General features: G+C 38.1%; 2 protein-coding genes and 1 pseudogene across 2 annotated transcripts; 1 reads left to right on the top strand and 2 right to left on the bottom strand.

Moving 5' to 3' along the window:
• Positions 1-1,288: 1,288 nt before the first annotated feature.
• LOC144635030 (histamine H2 receptor-like) lies at positions 1,289-3,672 on the bottom strand (annotated as a pseudogene).
• A 1,832-nt stretch (positions 3,673-5,504) lies between these two features.
• On the bottom strand, positions 5,505-10,661 carry LOC144634974 (uncharacterized). The gene is made up of 5 exons (XM_078494022.1): positions 10,053-10,661; positions 9,190-9,318; positions 8,267-8,404; positions 6,578-7,074; positions 5,505-5,853 (listed from the first exon to the last, which is right to left on the bottom strand). The coding sequence occupies exons 1-5, from the start codon at positions 10,615-10,617 to the stop codon at positions 5,605-5,607; spliced, it is 1,578 nt and encodes a 525-aa protein (XP_078350148.1). The 5' UTR covers positions 10,618-10,661; the 3' UTR covers positions 5,505-5,604.
• A 1,285-nt stretch (positions 10,662-11,946) lies between these two features.
• On the top strand, positions 11,947-19,070 carry LOC144634972 (uncharacterized). The gene is made up of 5 exons (XM_078494020.1): positions 11,947-12,553; positions 14,798-14,926; positions 16,166-16,312; positions 17,177-17,676; positions 18,453-19,070. The coding sequence occupies exons 1-5, from the start codon at positions 11,980-11,982 to the stop codon at positions 18,699-18,701; spliced, it is 1,599 nt and encodes a 532-aa protein (XP_078350146.1). The 5' UTR covers positions 11,947-11,979; the 3' UTR covers positions 18,702-19,070.
• Positions 19,071-19,894: the final 824 nt, after the last annotated feature.

Genomic DNA, 19,894 nt, shown 5'->3' with positions numbered 1-19,894 from the left:
GGGGTCTTACCTCATTGCTGATTGTATACGCCTGATTGAGAAAGGTCGTAGAGAAAAACTGTGTAAACCATAAAAGACACGACTAGTGGCTTTCTGGGAAACTTGTGACATGTGTAGTTGCTGTATTCAGTCCTTCCTTAGAAACCGTTTACATGCATTAAAGCGTTTTAAGAAATCAGAAATGACCTGTGATTAAATGCATTTGAGACTTAAGTTTGGACACATTTATCCCCACCCCCCCACCCCCATTCCATGCATGAGGTCAAACATTTTTTCTACAACACTTCTTAATTCCAATTCAATCAGGCGACAGTGGATGAAGTGGATGATTATTATTAATATAACTTGGTATTATTGTGAGACGTGGCAGTGAACTTGCTGTAGGTTCTCCTTCAGATGCATGTTACATAGAAAAAGTCAAACTATAGACATGTTTATAGTTCAAGTTCGTTTAACTTCCGGAGGTTCGTTACTCTGCCTACTCTTGGGAAGTCGTTAATTTCGGAAGTTACTAACATGCCATGAAATTTTATCGCTACGTTCACATGGTCGGAGGATCGTTTCTGACTTTCGATACAGGTTATTTTTGGGTCATGTTAAGGAAAACATTCAGTGATTCAAAAGTGTCGCAAATTTTTGAACAAACTGATTTGAACGATTTAATTTATTCGGTCGTTATAGGAGTCGGGGTGTCGAGAGTCAAACCGTCGAAGTGAGTTTTCGGCATTTTTTTTAGGTTCGGAGGATGGAAACTGCGCTTTAAGAAATAAAACAGAGAATTGCATCATTCCTTAGACTGGATGTCCAATATAATATTCAAAGTGCGGTGTTAGCTTTTTTGAGGCCTTATAATAATATTAATAATAATAATAATAATAATAATAATAATAATAATAAAAGATTTATATAGCGCCATATCCCATGGCTCATGGCGCTTTACAGTAAAAATATTATTAGAAAGTGAAATTTACTTAAAAAATTTACATCAGTGATAAAAGGAAAAAACTAACAAATAAAATAGCTAAGTTGTAAAAATGAAAATAAAAACTAAGAATCATTAAAACCTTTAAATGAAAAACTAACTCATTAACTAACTAACTAACTAACTAACTAACTAACAAACTAACTAACTAATTAACTAAGTGACTAACTAACTGTCTAACTAAACTATCTAATATACTGGTTAACTGACTAACTAAAAGTCTAATTAAAAAAATTTGTTAAAAAGATATGTCTTTATACAAGTCTTAAAATCTGATAGCGAGCCGCTCTCTCTTATATAGTTCGGGAGAGAGTTCCATAGGCTAGGTGCTACAAAAGAGAAGCACCTTTGACCATAGCTTACTAATTTCACAGATGGTATTTTTAGTAAGTTTTTAGACGAGGATCGTAAACTCCTGGTTATGCGTCCAATGGCGCGAAAAGGATCGATGATGGTGTTAGCTTTATTTTTCAAGTTCGTATATCAGACCTATAGATTTTTACCAAAGAACACACCATTCAGTCGAGTTAAAGGGGTAGAATCACGAGAAGTTTCTAAGATTTTGATGTAAACTATGATAGAATTATAACAATGCACTCACTAATCAACAAAGTAACCTTTGGGCAACAAAAGAAAGGCATAAATTCATTCTCCAAGGTGTCAAAAAACATAGTCAATGGTTTTTGAGTGATTTTCTTCCAATTAATTAACACTGTCAAACTTCGGCCTGACGGTTTCAAGTTTTAGGCCATTACTTTCCTATCCGTCCATAGCCAAAGTACCTTTTAACAATTTTCATAACTAGTGCAGTACGTTCCCAGGGGGGTACTCCGGCTTGTAAATGACGGGGATGATCGAAGGATTTTTTTGGGTTTGAAATTTTCGATTCCGGGATTTTTTTGGGTTGGAAAATTTGGCAAGTATTTTTTAGGGTGACTTGATTTAAATTGGGGATTTTTTTGGGTATTGAAAACGAACTTAAGTGCCTTGGCGCGGCCTTGGCGTATTTATGGTATGATGAATAAACAAACACGAGCGTTCAATTTTTTATGGTTTTCTTTGTGTTATATTATTGCCCCTCCTGGCAATTTAGGGGTAATTTGACAAGCGATTTTTTTTTAGGTTTATTTTTGACCCAGGGATTTTTTTGGGTATGTCAGAAGACTTAGGGATTTTTTTGGGTCCTGAGTTTTGCCTCCATTCGATCATCCCCGTCATTTACAAGCCGGAGTACCCCCCTTGGGAGTACGTTCCAGTAAGGCCAGGCCACTATTTGTGGATTTCCAATAAATACCAACACCTTCATTGCATTGTAAAGTAGCACTAAATCATGGTGACACTGTCCCTTTAAGTTACATTATATGACTGAGGTCGTAGTGGAAATCCCCACGGAGTTTCCTCCTCTCCACCAAATCCAAAAATACCTCTCTTCAGCCCTAGCAGTCTTATAAATGTCCTTCTCACTTCACGGTCACGGCGCGCATACACAAGTGGGTTGACAGCGCTGTTTAGGTAATGTACACACTTGACGATGATAACCAGACCTCTGAGGGAGTCTGGCGAGGAAGGAAGGCAATGGATGCAGTATGCAGCTGTGACCGACACCGTGAAAAACGGCACCCATGCCACGATAAACAAGCCTGTAATGAGTGCAACAGTGATAGCGACCTTTCTCTGTCCCTGGTAGTACTGCGTCAAGCTCCTCGCGCTCTCCTGACTCGTGTGGCGGGGTGGATTGCGCTGAAGAAGAGAACGTGCCACTGAAAAGATTCCAACGTACATACACGCTATTATGGCGGTGGGGACGGCGAACCCGCAAATGAACAAGACCGTGGAGTAGACTTGGCTGATCCAGGAGATTTTCAGGACAATTGTTAAAGAAGAAAGGGACGCTAGAAGGCCAGCGACAAACCAGGCAGAAGCTATCATCGCTCGGTGAAAGAACGACGGCAAACATTTGTAATAGAACGGTCGAGAAACAGCAATGTAACGCTCGATGCTTATGGCGGTCAAATGATAAATGGACGCAAGAGCTGCAAAAACATCAAAAATTCTGAAAACAGCATTGAAAGCGACGGATTCGCTGAACTCTTTTATGAGAATGTAGATCCACATCGGTAGAGATATGCTTCCAACCAGGAAATCCGAGATCGACAAACTGACGAGAAACGCGTTAGTTCGAGTTCTCAGTCGCTTGTTGGTCTTGTAAGATAAAATGACCAGAGAATTGCCAATTAAGATCACAACTGCAAGAAAGATGGTAGGGCGCCAGAATTGCTCGGAGAGGAAATACATTGGCCTGCCATTCTTCAGTGGCGTTTTTCAGCCTGCTTGAGTTGTTTGGCGAGTACGCCGTCATCTAAGCCAACTTTGTGAAGATAAAAAGTGGACAATGTTCTCAAAACAGACCTTTTGAAATTCTAAGCGATCGTTAATTAGGTAAGGACGAGTTTTCGGGGAGGGAAGATCAGAGTTCCTTAGAAACATCAACAGCGGCAAGATGAAACGATTTCCTTGCCGTCGTCATATAATAGTGTACTATCGTTTTCGAAAGGTAAACTTGGGGCTACATTGTTCTCAAATGCGTCCGCAGGTAAATTGCCTGTGTTTTAGGTGCAGCTTTGACAATGAACTTTGGAGCGAGTTCAATTTCACAGCAAAGGCGGTGAGAGGGAGCTGTCATGAAGATAATATACACCTGCTTCTCGATTGTGGCTTTAATTGATTATCTATGGTTTATGTTTGGTTTAGACCTTTTGCGATAAGTAGTTATAATAATAGTTTGCACCTAAACGGATCCAATGACATCCTTAACGCGTGGGACACATTATCATTATTTCTCGTGATACGCCATTCACATCATATCAAATCTCAAAAGCTGACCTTCAAGGACCACCCAACTATAGTTACCACATTATAAATGACGAGTTCACGATTGACTAACGTAAAAATGCCATTAAAAGCATTTCTGTTTCAATATGATTCTACTTGAAGTTTTATATTACCTTTTGTTATGTAAACTGATCTCGGTCTGTAAATAAACCAATTCAATAACAAAATATTCTTTGAAACTGGAGGATTAAAAATGGAAACTATCTGATGATGCTTAAAAAATGACAAACTTGAATTGAGCGATGCATTAAAATTAAAATCGAAGGGAGTGATTGAAAACAACTAAACTTAAGTGCTTTTCGAAACGGCCTTTTTTCGAAAATAATAATTTCTACCTTTTCTTTTTACCATTACTTTGTTGTTGTTCTTTCTTTTTAACGTTCCCTGAAGTAGTTGTTCCTTTTTTAGAATAAAGAATAAGCTCGTTTTCCGGGCAATTACCTTACGAACACTGCCATCAGTTGAAACAATGTAAACATGACGGCTACAAAAGGAAATTGGCAGATGATATCCTGCAAACGACGTCATATTCATTGACACTTGATTAGTTCGATTGCGTAAGAGTGGTTCTGCTGTCATTTTTATAGTTTTCTTTTGTGGGCTGTAATGCCTATGATTGCGGTAGCTAATAGCGACATTTTGTAAGATGTCAGCTAAGTATACCATCTTAGCATCCATCTTGATTTTTTGCGCGGAGGTTTTGAGAATAAACCTTGAAAAGTACACATGCCTTTTTAAAACTAACTCGTCGTCGTCTATTGCAAATCCATGCAATTGATTGGCTGTACTATCGTCGTCTAAACACCATTGTCTTATCTTCAGCCTCATCGGACATCGGGTGTTGTAGAGGAGTTAATTGAAACTTAGGGTATTTTCGATTGGGAAATCCGGATTTGCCAAAAACACACGAAATCCGAAAATAGATTTCCCTTGAACCGAAATCCTTCCTGGGTCGTCCTGCATTTTATGCAGTATGCTACTTTAGCGCTTTTTCAGAAAAATACAAAGAGAGTGATGAATATCATCAACTTGTTTACGAGAATAGTTTGGCAAATCCTTTTTACGCATTTCCCAAAAAGAATAACGCAAAAATAGCAAATCCATGAAATCCAGGTTTGGATTTGTTAATTGAAATCATCTTGGAGAAAGATTTCGGTGCGTCAAAATTAGCTTTTGGATTTCATGTTTTATTAGGAAATCATTTAATGGTCAGGTTTCAGCCTACTCAGTCGATTTAAAAGGGGTGTGTGTGTGTTCAAGAACTAAAATAAAATGCATCAGTGTATCCTGGTTCATTGCTAGCTTTAAGGTGTGTATTACTGAGTGGTTTTTACATCAGTGTCGAAAGTAATTCGCGTTTGCTTTGGTCTGGCGGCGCTTCTTAGTGTTTGGTTTAAAACTCGCGCCACTTTCTTTTCATTGAAGTCCAAATCGTCGTGATCCGCTCCCGTCCCGCTCCCGCTTGTTGTTGGTTCTTGGTTGCCTGTGTTCTGCTTGGCCTGGTTTTGGGTGATCTATCGCTTTTCCTCACTTTTGTTGCCTTTAAATTAATATTTAGAACATTTTTTCATCTCAGCATAGCAACACAAGTGTATTTAAACTTCTTTTTTTTGCAGACATCATTCTCTTTCGTTTTATCGTGTGAGCCAGAGGACTGAGCTCCTCTGCGTGTGAGCATCCTCTCTTATAAAATCGTAAGCTTTAAGCTGACAACGAACAGTCAAAACTGCTTAAGAAAACATGTAATTTTGAAAATCGATAGGAAAAGGTACTTTGCCGTGAATGAAATCTTCCAAAAGTAGATCGAGAGCCTTCATGACGTGAAACTTGAAATGCACAATGTCATTCTCCTTGTAATACGCAACCTCGGGTCCTCCGGTACCACCTGGATAGGACCTCGTAAATGGGTAAACATCAAGGACCTCTAAGCCAGCCTGGCACATAAGGGACGTGGCGAAGGAATTGTAAAGAGTCACACGCTGAAAAAGAAAAAAAAAACAGTAAATCGACTAAATCAGACACCTTAAGCGACGAGCACATCAAGCAGACGGAGTTAGACAGGGTAATGGTTCTCTCTTTCTCGACTTTATTGTAAACCAGACCGGCTTAAGTTAGACCTTGGGGAGAAAACAGAATACGAGGGATTATGAGTCTGAGGCAAGGTATGCAGCCTTGCGGTATTTTTTTCAGTTGCGTATATATCGCTTCCCTTTTTTTTCACCAAAGCCCTGGTGATAAGATTTTGCGTTAGTCTTAAATTTCATTGCTCTGGACTAGAATTGAGTACATTGTGTCTTTTCAGCTGATTTGGCACATCCTTTGGGGTATAGATTCTCGCGTTTATGGCTTAGAAAGAGCAAACAGTTAGGTGTTGGGGTGCGACAATTAAATATTCGGATCTGTAACGTGGTTAGGGGTTAAAGGAGAAGTTCACTCCAGAATGGCCATTTGTTTTCTTTACGCTAATAAAAAGTTTATATAAAGATATGTTATTCACCAAAATTTCAGCCTCCAACGTACGCTATAAACCTACGAAATCTTTCCCAAAACTCGACAACTTGAACGCTGCCATCTTGGAGCTGGTAATGTATGCGTGACGTCAAAGAGCTCAGCCTGAAGTTTGACGAAACTTCAGAAACCTGACGATAATCGCCTCTGTTTGCCTTACAACTGGCAAAAGGAAATAATTCTTTTTTTACTCACTGGTAACGCGAGAAATCGTCGCCGATCACTCTTCATCTGGCTTGCGGTGTCTTTTTCCTTGCTTATTGAAGTCGAGGTTTTCCAAATAACACGTGTCTTATACTTCAATTCGCCGGTATCTTTGTCCTTTTCTTTCAAAATATCAGTGACTCTCTTAATAAGTAGTTGATAATCCTGAAGAGTGACACTCTCCATGTAGTGAAGTCCAAGGTTCAAAATCAATACACTATTCTTGTTCATCTCGGGCCTCTCAAGTACCTCTCTGAGATGATCAAGGATTATTTTGTCATCGAAGTCTTTGTCGTCCCAGGGTGGTACTTGTCCTTGGTAAGGGTACACCCACATTTTACTTAGGTTGCAGGATTTAAAGATCTCTGTGCACAGAGGTCCATCCTTAATGGACAAGTGAAGTCTTTCGGCCTGTGAGTCTCCGTATATCCACAAGGTTTCTAGCCTAGAAAAGTCGATCCCGAATTGTTTGGGTTTACTTGGAATGCCTGAGAGGAAATAATAAATTAGTGTAAAATGATAAATAAGTGTAAGTATTAAATTAGTAATGAATATAGTGTACAATTATGAACCCTTTTACCCAAAAGTCTGCATTAAAATCCTTTTTAGCGGATGCTGCTTAAAATTGGTTTTTACATTTTTAATGTTTCTGTCTATCTGTCTGTCTGTCTGTCTGTCTGTCTGTCTGTTCTCTGCCTGTCTGTTTCTCTGCCTGTCTGTCTGTCTGTCTGTCTGTCTCCCTGTCTCCCTGTCTGTCTAGATCTGTTTGTTGGTTTGTCTGTATTTTGGTTGTTTATGTTTTAGTCGTTTGTGTTTTGGTTGTTTGTGATTTGTCTATTTGTTGTTTCTGTTGTTGTTTTTAATTAATTCTTTTATCGCTATTCGCCTACAACTAAATCCACAATTTCGCCACACATCACTAGTGATGTAAAGATGTAATCTAGATGAATCGACTGTGCCTTAGCTCTTGCGCTACAAAAGAAAACTCCAGCTGTATGACAGATTTCGAGTGGTATACTATGGAATATCCCACGAGTCACTTGTATACACACGAGCCCTTAGGGCGAGTGTGTATGCCAAGAAAATACAAGTGACAAGTGGGATATTCCATAGTAAACCACGAGAAAGTGTTGTGTAACTATTTTATACCACGCCATAGAAAATACGCTTACTAAATTTCGTCGAGAATACAGTCGCAGCGCACTATGGGAAGGTTGGGTTGAATACCGTCGAATATACAACGGCTTTCCTGTTTCCTGATTGGCTGTATTTTCTATGGCGTGGTATAAATTCCTTTATCCCGCAACCAAAACGCGGTTTTTGATTAGACGACTGATCAAGTGGCACGCCTCAAACCTCAAAAGGCTCTCCAGGGCAACAAAACTGTGTACATGTGTGTAACTCCATGGGAAACAAACAACAGCTTGAATACTGGTTTCACGCGTGATCAATCTGTGTGCGACCAAATTATGAATGGGTGATGTTTAAAAAACTTCGAAAAACAGAGTATTTTTAGTTGCACGTATAACAAAACGAGTTTAAGTGTTTTATCATTAAAACTGCTGCTACCACGGTAAAACGCGAGTTCTGTTTTGTTTGTTTAGTTTTTTGTTGTTGTTTTTTGTTTTGTTTTGAGGCTGAAAAACTATTAAGAGACTACAAGAAACAAAACAGATTTACCTGTAAGAAACGGTTTCCAATTTTTCCCAAGCCAACGACCGTATCCATCCCACATATATTTACATTTAATACCACAGGACAAGTCAAACTTGGAAGACAGACAGGAACGGTCTGGCAACCGGTTTAGTAAAAATGCGCCTGTGGAGAGAATAAGGGAAAAATCAGAATCACATGAGAATCAAAAAGAAACCCTTTCACTTAGTGCTTACGGTAGATCCGTTGAAATTTCACTTGACCATAGGCTCGGTGACTTCGGGTTATGTACTATTGGAGCCAAGTCTACATGATCCAAATTTGAGACGATTTTAATCCGAAACGTTCTTTTTCTTCAATATTGAACATAGCTTTAAATATATCATTCGCATTCAAACGTATTCAAATTAAACACTTTACGTCACTGACGGGTGATTCCACGTTGGAATTGAAAAAGTATTGATTCTGGCAGTTCGTCTATTTAATTTGCAATTTATACAACAGAAAGATAAAAGTAAACGTCTTACTTGGGTTCTTACGCTCTTAGCCAGCGTGTTCTTAACATTTTGCCCTTTGTCAGCGTCAAAGTTGTCCCAGCGTTATGGTCGTTGCAAAGTTTGCTAAAGGTATCAGAATCTCGGAGAGAGACCAAAACGGTTATGTCGATCAGCACGATGCTGGAATTGAGATAGTGTCATTGAAACTTCTTCCTTCGTTCTACGGCCCTTCCATCATGCAGGTTTATTTTACATATCGTACAGACAAAGACAACACAATAATTATTACTAAAACTTCCGATGGTGATGACATCTCTAGAGAAAGTACTTTAACCACTTATATATAAAGATAAGGCGAGCCTTCTCCCCTCCAATTGGGCCTTCAGCTGATCTCTTTTTCTCTCACTGAATCTCTTTTTTTTTTCACTGAATTTTGAAAAAGTCTCGGCATACCTCCATCTCTAGGCAGCGGTATATTGATCATGATAAGTTTACCATCCTGGAACGGCTGAAGGAGATAATCATCTTTTGCACGGTTTACGCCAAGCGTGCCATCTTTTTGCATTTTGCCTTGAGAATTTCCTTTACAAAACAATAACAAGTCAGTTAAAAGTTTTATTTCTAAGTACCGAGGAAGGATACTTTCAAAGTCTGGGCGGACGCCTCACATTACAGATCGCGGATCGTAGATGGTGTGTTGTATGGATGGCAGAACGAAGAGATTTCCTCAAGCTTACGTTATTAGAGATTAAAGACCTTTCAAATTCACTGATTGTTTATCAACAAACAAATACCTCCTGACAACTTGATCTTCAACGAGTTTATGTAGATTTTGCATTAATCAGACCTTTGATCATGTAATAATTGTTGTTAGCGCAAACTTCGATAACCTGCAATCAGCCACAGAAACTTTTTTCTGGACATATTGGCATTTATTTGAAGTCCTTCGCATGTCGCTCAGAATAGAGTAAGGAGGACTGAATCGAAAGAAGAATATATTAATCGAAAGAATCATCCTCAAATGCACTTTAAGTAGAGTTGGGGGATATCGTTTAGAGTCATTTTCTAAAAAGTGTTTCAACTACGGTGGATACTTTTGTCGCCAAATGTAGGGTTTTCGTTACTTATCGAATATTGTCTTTATTAGCATATGTGTTACTTTTTGTAATTTTTTGAGCACGTTATTCAGTCAAATAGACTTCCAAGTGTTGTTTTCGGATTAAACGATTTATCTCTCTCAATAAGAGAACGAACGATAAAAACTGTAATTTCTTCGCTTTGTTGTAAAATGAAAAGAATAAGAATATTTCGCTTACCTACTATAAACCAATTTTTCGGAGGATCACGGTACCCATCACATAAGCTATAGTCCAGGGTGATATCCAATTTATAGACCCCTGGGTCCATAACTAAAAACAAAAACTCGTATGTTCCATTGCCGTGATCAAACGTAGTGGGCGACACGGTGGCCGGACCGCGTAGCAAAACACGCCACGAGTCGCCGCCAATGAACTTCAGTTTGCCATCGCTAGTCTTTGTTTGAATGCAAAAGCGACTGAACTGACCCGCGGGTCTGATGTCAAAGTGCGAAATAAAACTCTTGGCTGCATCCGTTTGTAACTTTCGATTCGGTAAATCCCTGTTCCACGAGATGTTGTAAAAACAAGGTTTTAACAACGAGTCCAAGTCTACTCTGGCCCGACGAATACGACACCAGTTTTCTTGAAAGTGATCGATATGATGCGAAATTCTCATCGAGTTCTCGAGATGCTGTGATTTCCCTTCGTTGCTAAAACATTGATAGAAAATGATTTGAATTGCGACGGCTGACAACCATAATTTAAGAAAAATTTTCCACTTCCGAACCAGGAATTGGATCATTTGAAACCGTTTATCTCCCACTGACTAAGTTGGTTATAATAATATATTTTTCGCTCTTTACAAGAATATTGTATTAAAATTACACTGAATTACATTCAAACAACAAAGACTGTCACCATAGTAATTTAACTCATTTACCGAGCACGCTTTTTGTTTTTTCTACTACTCTTTGTTTTTTTTTTTCTTTGTTTGGATTATTTTCTCAGTTTTGCTCTAAGCGCATTTTAATTCTTTTCGTGGCAAAAAAGCAAAGAAGGGGGTTGTCGGCCAGCGGCCATGCCAGTTTCTGTCTCTAAGGAATGTGTGTTTTGACTGGTCGGCGTTCAACAATTTAACTTAACTATAAAGCGATCTTTTCCGACGTTATTGGTTACATTTTGCCATTACATTTTACATTAGCATACGCCTTTACGTAAAAAAATCATCCTGCTATATCCAAAATAACTCCAGAAATTTAGAGATCTTATGAAACTTAATAATCGGCGAAATTTTCAGCTCTTTACATGAAATATTGAAGGAGATTAAAAAACTGCAAAGATTTGTGGAGGCAAAAGCGCTTATGAGCCCATACATTCTTTGTAAAATTTTGAGTTTTCAAACCCGCGTCAAAGAAAAAGGATTTAATACAACAGGCTCAAATTTATAGCAGAAGTTAAACGTGTCATGGTCTTTACTTAATATTCATAACTGATTTTTTTTGTAGCTCGATCAGAAACTGAAGCGCTTATGCTAATAAGGGAAATAATGTAAACAAAATTCAAAATGTAATAAAAATCTGCGAGATCACAGCGACAAACCAAAGAGTGATGGCGGATCTCTTGAAGACCTGGATCAGTTAATTAGTTAAAACGCAACATATTGACGGCAGACTGATCCTCGCGGCGTACGCAAGTAAAAATAAACAAAATAGATTAAACAACTAAATATTTTAAACAAATTTGACCAATATTTCGGTTTGAAACACAGACCTTCTTCAGGGATTGAGCGAAAAAAACGTCTTATTGAGCAATTTTTTTTCTCACTAGTTTGGACAAAATTTAAAACTGAGACAAAAAAATGAATCAAAAAAAATGTCTGTCACCGGCTTCGCCTCTATTCGATATGACAAACAAACAAGGCTTAAGATGAGGTTTCACATTTTCCTTTTTTTTGTGCGTTGAAGTTCTCAGCCTATATTTTGTGGCAAAATATAGGCTGAGAACTTGACTATGACATCAAAGAACAGAACTGTACAAACACAACAGGCGTGCCCTGTAAATAGGTTGAATTTCCACGGTAACAGTCTTTGTTGTTTGAATGTAATTGAGTTTTTTCAAAGCAATATTTGTGCTTATAGTCTTATAACTTTTTAGTGGAAGATTAATGTTCCAAATGATCCAAGTTCTTGTCCAGAAGTGGAAACTTTTTCTTAAATTATGGTTGTCAGCCGTCGCAATTCAAATCATTTTCTACCAATGTTTTAGCAAGGAAGGGAAATCACAGCATCTCGACAACTCGATGAGAATTTCGCATCATATCGATCACTTTCAAGAAAACTGGTGTCGTATTCGTCGTGCCCGAGTAGACTTGGACTCACTGTTAAAACCTTGTTTTTACAACATCTCGTGGAACGGGGATCCACCGAATCGACAGCTACAAACGGATGCCGCCAAGAGTTTTATTTCGTACTTTGACATCAGACCCGCGGGTCAGTTCAGCAGCTTTAGCATACAAACAAAGACTCACGATGGCAAGCTGAAGCTCATTGGTGGCGACTCGTGGCGTGTTTTGCTAAGCGGTCCAGCCACCGTGTCGCCCACTACGTTTGATCACGGCAATGGAACATACGAGTTTTTGTTTCTAGTTATGGACCCAGGGGTCTATAAATTGGATATCACTCTAGACTATAGCTTATGCGATGGGTACCGCGATCCTCCGAAAAATTGGTTTATAGTAGGTAAGTACGTATACTAATTTATATTATTTGTTGCTAAAAAGTGTTATATTTTTAAACCATAAAAATTCGAAATTCAATAATGATTTCATGTGCGACAAAAAAAGCCAAATGTCCCATAATCACTGCTAGAGCATATCCCGGTTTCTGTAGCATTAAGGTGAGGGTATCAAGGAATTGTTCTCATTGCGTTCTAGCAATTATGATCTAAGAGGCTATTGTAAGCTTAATCAGCCTGCTTTTAAATCAAAGTTTTTACATAAATCTTATCGCTACATAACTTTACGTTTATGGAACAACCTACCTGACAATATAAGAGGAGCGTCCTTTCTTAGAATTTTTAAAAATTTACTGAACAATGTTAACCTGACCACCGAGGCCAACTGCTGCTGTAATCTTTGTATCGATTAGTTTACATTTTTAAATTTTATTGTCCACGTAGTTTTTAAATTTTTATAGTCTAGTTTTTAAATTTTAAATTTTATAGTCTAATTTTTGTATTTTTATTGAATAGATAATCATATTTAAATTTTTTACATTGTAATTTTTAGAATACACGTTCACTTTTAAACGAGCCCCAGGCTCATTGGTGACATGTGTTTAAATAAAGTACTACTACTACTATACGTTCACCTGAAAGCCGTTTAAATTGGGTTTGATGCGAATATCTTGTTCGTGTTTCAAGCAAATTTTTGGGTGATTTTTGGGGATTTTTGGGGATTTTTGGGAAATTGGAAATTTAATGTGATTTTAAAATTAGAATTTGAAGTTGAACATTTGGTAGACGGACACCATGCAGACAGTCCCCCTGACAACCTGGTGTGCTCTTGCGTGGGAGTAACCCGGAGTCAACTGTCTGGTGGTGTTTCAAAAAAAAAAATTGATTTCTTCAACCCCTTCTCTAAACCTCCTAAAATTCCATTCAAATTTCGGTATACCCCCGCCTTAAGCGGCTAGGAAGTATTTCTACTCCCCCGCAGACCGTTCAACCTAGATTCTAGCGCGCATATTTCCCACAAGAAGAAAAAATAATAATACTGTGGGTTAAATGTAGTGATTCTATTTCGGGATAACGCTTCTAACTAACTCTTCTTATTAATATTAAATTAATCAAATAAATCTCATGTTACCTTAAGTTACTATTATTAGTGACTACTAATTTTACAATTTTTTCTGCAAGATTTGGCGACTATTTAATTTAGCGATTTTCCTTTTTTTCAGTGATATCGTGAAACCAGTTTTTAATCCTGCGATCACACCTATTTCGGCTGTCGCTTGTCGTTCACAGGCTAGCTTTTAATAACATATAGCTAAGATAAAATGTTCAGTAAAAGAAAAACTCACAAACTACAACATTTGCATTTTTTCATTGCCAGAAAAACAAAGTGGGCACATCCATTTCTTAGAATTTTTCAAGTCGACTATGTTTATTTTGTTTTTTCTTTGGGGCGGGAGGGGGAGTACATTAATTTACGAGTATTAAATTTGACAGAAAGTTTTCGAGTACTATTGGCGATTTTCGCCCAACTCCTAAAATCCTAACATTAGTAGCCGCTAACGATGTAACTTTGGTATGCTTCTTGGAAATTAATCTTTCCGCAAGATATTTTTTTCTATTATCTTAATTGTTTTTTTTTTTTTTTCTTTTCACAAGAAATTATTTTACTTCTTTTGTGCCTATGATTATTTTCAATGTTCTCTTACACTTTTTTTTTATTTTCCAGGAAAACAACTTGCGTTTATCCACATTTCTTTTAGCATAATTGTTATTCAAACAAATTTCAGGATTTCCAACTGACTCCCAACTGTGATTACAGTTGCCTTTTGTTGTTTACTTGCCGGCGTGTGTCAGACCAGATGATGAAATAATTATTGAGATCTAGTTTTTTGAAAGCGCTCTGCTAATTTAGGAAGATCAGTGATCTGGGCTTTCTAACTTAATGAGAATTTGCTCAGTATCTTACTTTTTCAATCAAATTTTATTCGTTTTACTGAGTTTTCCGACACTAAAACACGGTTGTTCAATAACTTGCTTGTACATTTCGTTCACACCACGTATTTTTCTTCGATCGCTGAACACAGCAAAAAAATTGCGAGAAAACTGGACGCCAGCGCAAAACGGGAGGCGCGAGGGGGTAGGGGCGGTAAGGGAGCTTTTGCGTTTAAAACTCTTTTGTTTTGTTTTATTGGTTCTTTTATTTTTATTTTGTCTGGTTTTTTTTTAATGAACTTATTTTTTCGCTATAGGGAATTCTCAAGGTAAAGTTCAAAAAGATGGCACGCTTGGCGTAAACCGTGCAAAAAATGATTATCTTCTTCAACCGTTTCAAGATGGAAAACTCATCATGGTAAATATACCATTGCCTAGAGATGGAGGTAAGTGGCTTGATTTATTACTTCTCTTTGAAAAAGGGTTCCTCTTTCATATCGAAGTGAAGACTACTTATACGATAGCTTTGGAAAGGTAGTGTTCAAAGAGGGTCTGAATGGGGGTACTTCGATAACACTACACTTAATTTTTGGCTCGTCATCCAGTTATGGCATGACACAACAATATCGTAAGTGTGTTTTCATCGTGGTAGATTAGTTCTCCCGGTCACGATAGTTTCCCACCTCTGTCTCTCACGTCGACCTGCGTCTCCGCTCCGCCGATTGGTTGGTTTTCACAGCTTGATTGGTGCGTCCTCCTGTTTCCCTCCCTTTTCCTTCGTCCGCTGTCGTCGTTCTCCTGTTGTTGTTTCGGCATCCTCACTCATTCCCTCCAACAGTGTCATCGTGGCTCCGACGTCTCTCACGATCCGAATTCCAGACTCTAGATCTCTACTCGAGATCAGCCGAGTCGGCACACACAGCTCAAGTACACGTGGAGCGATGACTGCTGGTGTCCCCTCAACACACAGTATTCTCCAACAGTGAACATACAATAAACTCTAATGTCAATAACACTAATACACTAGACCCCATTCAGACTTTTCAAATGGCTCTTTGTTGATCGTAAGGTCAAGAAAACCTAGAAGAATGTCACTTTACCGACCTATTCATGAAGAGAACCTAGACCTATTAATTAACCTGAGGCGTTTTGTACTAAATAATGTAGTTTTAGAGATGAATTTTACACAAAATAGAGAATCAAATACCAAAAATAACACAATTACCTCCTATGCAAGCCACCAAAAAATATAACGAATTCTGATAATTATTATTTAAAAACTCAACTGATGAAGTTCATTTTGACTGGATGCTTATCTTTACGAAGTAATTTTCTATAGAATGACAGTGATGTAACACATACGTAACTGTTTTATTTTTTACTATTTAATACATTATTATGATTTGATATAAGTTTAGTTAAGTTTTACGCTTTTGCAATACTGTATGTACTTATAGTCATGCAAATAAAGCTTGTTGTTGTTGTTGTTTTTTTAATGATTTTTCAATCAACCTCAATTCTCAAGTTGTCACTTTACAAATTGAACAACAGTAGTAAAATCACAAGTATCGCTACCGGCTTTACTTATTTGGTCAGTGCATGCATCATTGTTATTGACAAAAGCTTCAATTACACTACATGATGCGACTACATTGTTGATATTTTGTGTTATTTTATATTCCCAGGAACAGATTTAATAAGCAGGCTATCCACGAGTGCCGAAAGTTCAAATGTTTCCTATGGCTTTGATTTGTCTTGTGGTATTAAATGTAAATTCATGTGGGATGGCTTTGGCCGTTGGCACGGAAAAAGTTGGAAGCCGTTTCTTAAAGGTGAGTACAAAGTCGCTAAAATAGTAATTGAAATTAATAAAACGTTTGTGAAATTTCAAAATTGACAAGAATGTAAAAAATACGGTAACTATGAACTTATAGTGAAGAAATTATTCTACATGACACGAACGTGGGACAAAGAAAAAATCTGGTCCCCGACGGGAATCGCCCATGGCCTCCCAGTTCCGGTTGGGCGCTCTACCAACTGAGCTACGTGAGACTCGCTGTGAGCTAGGCCATTTACTAGGTTGATAAGTGACACGCGTCCTGCATACTGCTAGGATCAGCAATGTCGAAATCATCAAATTTGCAGTAAATAATTTAAGCTCGGTGATAAATAGTGAAGAAATTATTCTACATGACACGAGTGGGACAAAGAAAAAAATCTGAGTCCCCGACGGGAATCTATTCGAAGGATAATAAACATAAAATAGCCTCCGCTCGGCTTCAAGAAACAGTACGGATTTATTCTTTTAAACTCACAGTAAGTTTTTCTTGAGCCTTGCTCTCAAAAAACCTTTCAGTAAAGACAAATATCCGTACATATTTTCGAGAAAAAATGGAGATTGTTGGTTGTCCGTTTTTTTGAGATGTTAAAGAAAATCACCTTCAAACTCGACAAAACAAGATAGAAAACTACAAGATAATACTACCAAAACAAAGATAGTAAACGGACTAGAAATCAGACAAAGTGGTTCCATGGCAACTCTTATCACGGCTAAAAATCTAGAGTTTCCTCATTACGCACGCGTACAAATACAAACTGCAATGCGAATAACTACTCGTTTATGTGGCATTTTTACTCCACTAACTAATAATTATAATCTAATATTTATGATCTCACACTGCTCTATTTATTTTCAGGAATTTCAAGTAATTCTAAGCACAAAAATTCATCCGCTACCAAACTACAAAAATTATGGATTGTCGGTGACTCGCTGGCTGAAAGAATGTACATGCGCATAAAGGATGGACCGCTATGCAAAGATATCTTTAAAACTTGTAATCTGACTAAAATGTGGGCCTACGCTTGGCCGAGCATACAACCGATAGGCTGGGATGACAAGGACTTTGACCACCAGCAAGTCCTAGATCTTATTCGAGGAGTCCTGGAAAACCCTGACATGAGTGAAAATAGTGTGATGATTTTAAATTTGGGCCTGCACTATATCGAAAGCATAAGCTTGGAGGGTTATCAGCGCCTTATGAATGGAGTTGTAGATCTTTTGAATGAAAGGGACGCGAACACTGGTGACTTGAAGTATAAAACACGTGTTATTTGGAGAACTACAACATCTATGTGCAAGGAGAAAGACATTGGAAGCCGGTTAAGGAGCGATTGGCAACGGTTTCTAAACTTACCGGTAAGAAAAGTCAGTAAAAATAATTTCCAGCCTCCCCCTCCTCGACCCTCCCCTTTTCCTCCATTCAACATAGTCCCTTCTTTAACCTTTCATGTACTCCTGACCCCTCCTTGCTCCGCCTTCTCTGCTCCATCCATGATCAAAATCTCCGTGTTTAGTTTCTCAGGTAGATATTCCTCCTACACGGTCGGATCAGAGTCAGCCAGGGTTCAGTTTTAGGTATGCAGTATACAGGGGGACTTTAAATCGAGTATACAGTATTTTGAGACAAAAAATGGGCCGATTGTGAGTGTTAAGTATACAGTTTTTTTCAAAATTTTGGCATTTTGCATGATTTTGAACGGAAATTTTGAGCATATTTGGTACATGTTTTGTAAAACCTCCTAAACTTCTCCGTGAGATATTCCTCTTACACCCCTGGCTCTCACATATGGCTTTCCATGTTGAAGACCTTCGTGTATAGTTAACATTTAATTTCCCTTACACAGTCCTCCCTATTTTGCTCTCCATGAGCAAGACCTTACAATTTACCCAAGATATGGTATCCTACACCCCTTCCCCCACCCCCTATCACGTCCGCACCCATGAGTAACCCTCACCACATCGGGATATTACCTGACAAAAATATTGAGGATTCCTTGCGATGAACGGACTAGCTTCTCATCCAGGGGTAATAGCAATACTAAAAAATATTTTAAAAATAAGCTATACCTTCTAAACAGCTCCTTCGATTGGCGCAGACGTTTCTGAATCGGTGTTATTTTGTTTCTTTTCAGCGAGTGAGACTTTACAACGCCTTTGCCACGTCCCTTATGTGCCGAGCTGGCTTAGAGGTCCTTGATGTTTACCCATTTACGAGGTCCTATCCAGGTGGTACCGGGGGACCTGAGGTCGCCCATTACAAGGAGCATGACACTGTGCATTATAAGTACCTGGTCATGAGACCCGTTGATCTATTTTTGGAAGATTACTTTCACAACAAAGTACTGTTTCCTTTAAATTTTCAAAATTACCAGTTTTCTTAATTTTTCTGCCTTTAGGAGTTTTAAATACGAAATACGTATAGATGTTTAATTGCTTATTATCACCAAAAATCGTTGCAAATGCATGGTTACATAAGTTCTCTTCTTCTTTTTTAGTTTTTTCTATTGTAAAAAATCTGCTTTTCTGGGAGTGAAAATTGGCATTAAATTTCACCTTTTTCTTGCTTTTAGTGCATCTGAATGTAAAGTTATGCTGGAACGTTTAGGGATAATAACATCCCGGAATTGTAATAGCATAAAGGTAAATTTACAGCTCACATTTTTGCGACAATAAGAAAATACTCAACTACAGTTTCTTCTTTTCATGTGAAATCGGCTCTCGACTTCAGCCGCAAAACATTTCCGTGCTTTCCGCGTTCTACGATACTTGAGAGCTGGCACCGGTGGCCACGAAATATTCCCGCGCTTTCAGCGTTGTGCGACAGCGCTGTGCGCGTGAGAACTGGAAAGGGTTGATAGGAAAAATCCCGCGCTTTCTGCGTTGTGCGTGAGAACTGCGGGCACCGGTGTTACGAAACTTGGCCCAAAATTTGGCGACTACTTAATTTTCATTTAGCGATTTTTCTAATTCTTAGAATGATTTTGGTATCTTAATCGATTATCTTAATCGATCAGATGGCACCCACATTAACAAACACATGTAAGACATGTAAGGATAAATGCGACGGTAGCTTTACCTTGTTCACTTGCATGCGTTTGCTTTCTCGCTTATAATTGAAATACATAAAGAGCATGCTAGTTCCGGTATAAGCAAGTTTTGATTAAAGCAATCATGAGTGCCGTGAATCCGAATCGAAGACATATTTAATGAGATTCCACATTTCTTCCTTGTCATTACCAAACCTAGGTAAACATGGTAAAACAAACTTTTCATGAAATTTTGATTTGAAAGCGAAAATTTCGCAAAAAGACACAACAAAACATCATGATTCATTAAGTTAAAAGCACAAATCCGAGCACTGAAATTATAAATATTAGGCACAAGTGTCAATGTTGATTTCCTGTGTTTCATTCAAGCATCTTCAATCTTTGCATTTCGTGCAAACAGTACATTTTCGCCAGAGCCGCCAAACGGTTAATAACAATGTTATAATTAATAGACTCGCGAAACAAGAAAAACCACATTATAGAGGGTTACTAGTCGCTGCTTTCTCGTAGGAGGGTGATTCGAATTT

This window comes from Oculina patagonica, chromosome 13, assembly GCF_052425735.1.
Source record: "Oculina patagonica isolate OP01 chromosome 13, crgOcupat, whole genome shotgun sequence".
Taxonomy (NCBI): domain Eukaryota; kingdom Metazoa; phylum Cnidaria; class Anthozoa; order Scleractinia; family Oculinidae; genus Oculina; species Oculina patagonica.
The sequence above is the reverse complement of the archived record's forward strand: the minus strand, read 5'-3'. Positions and strand labels throughout refer to the sequence as shown.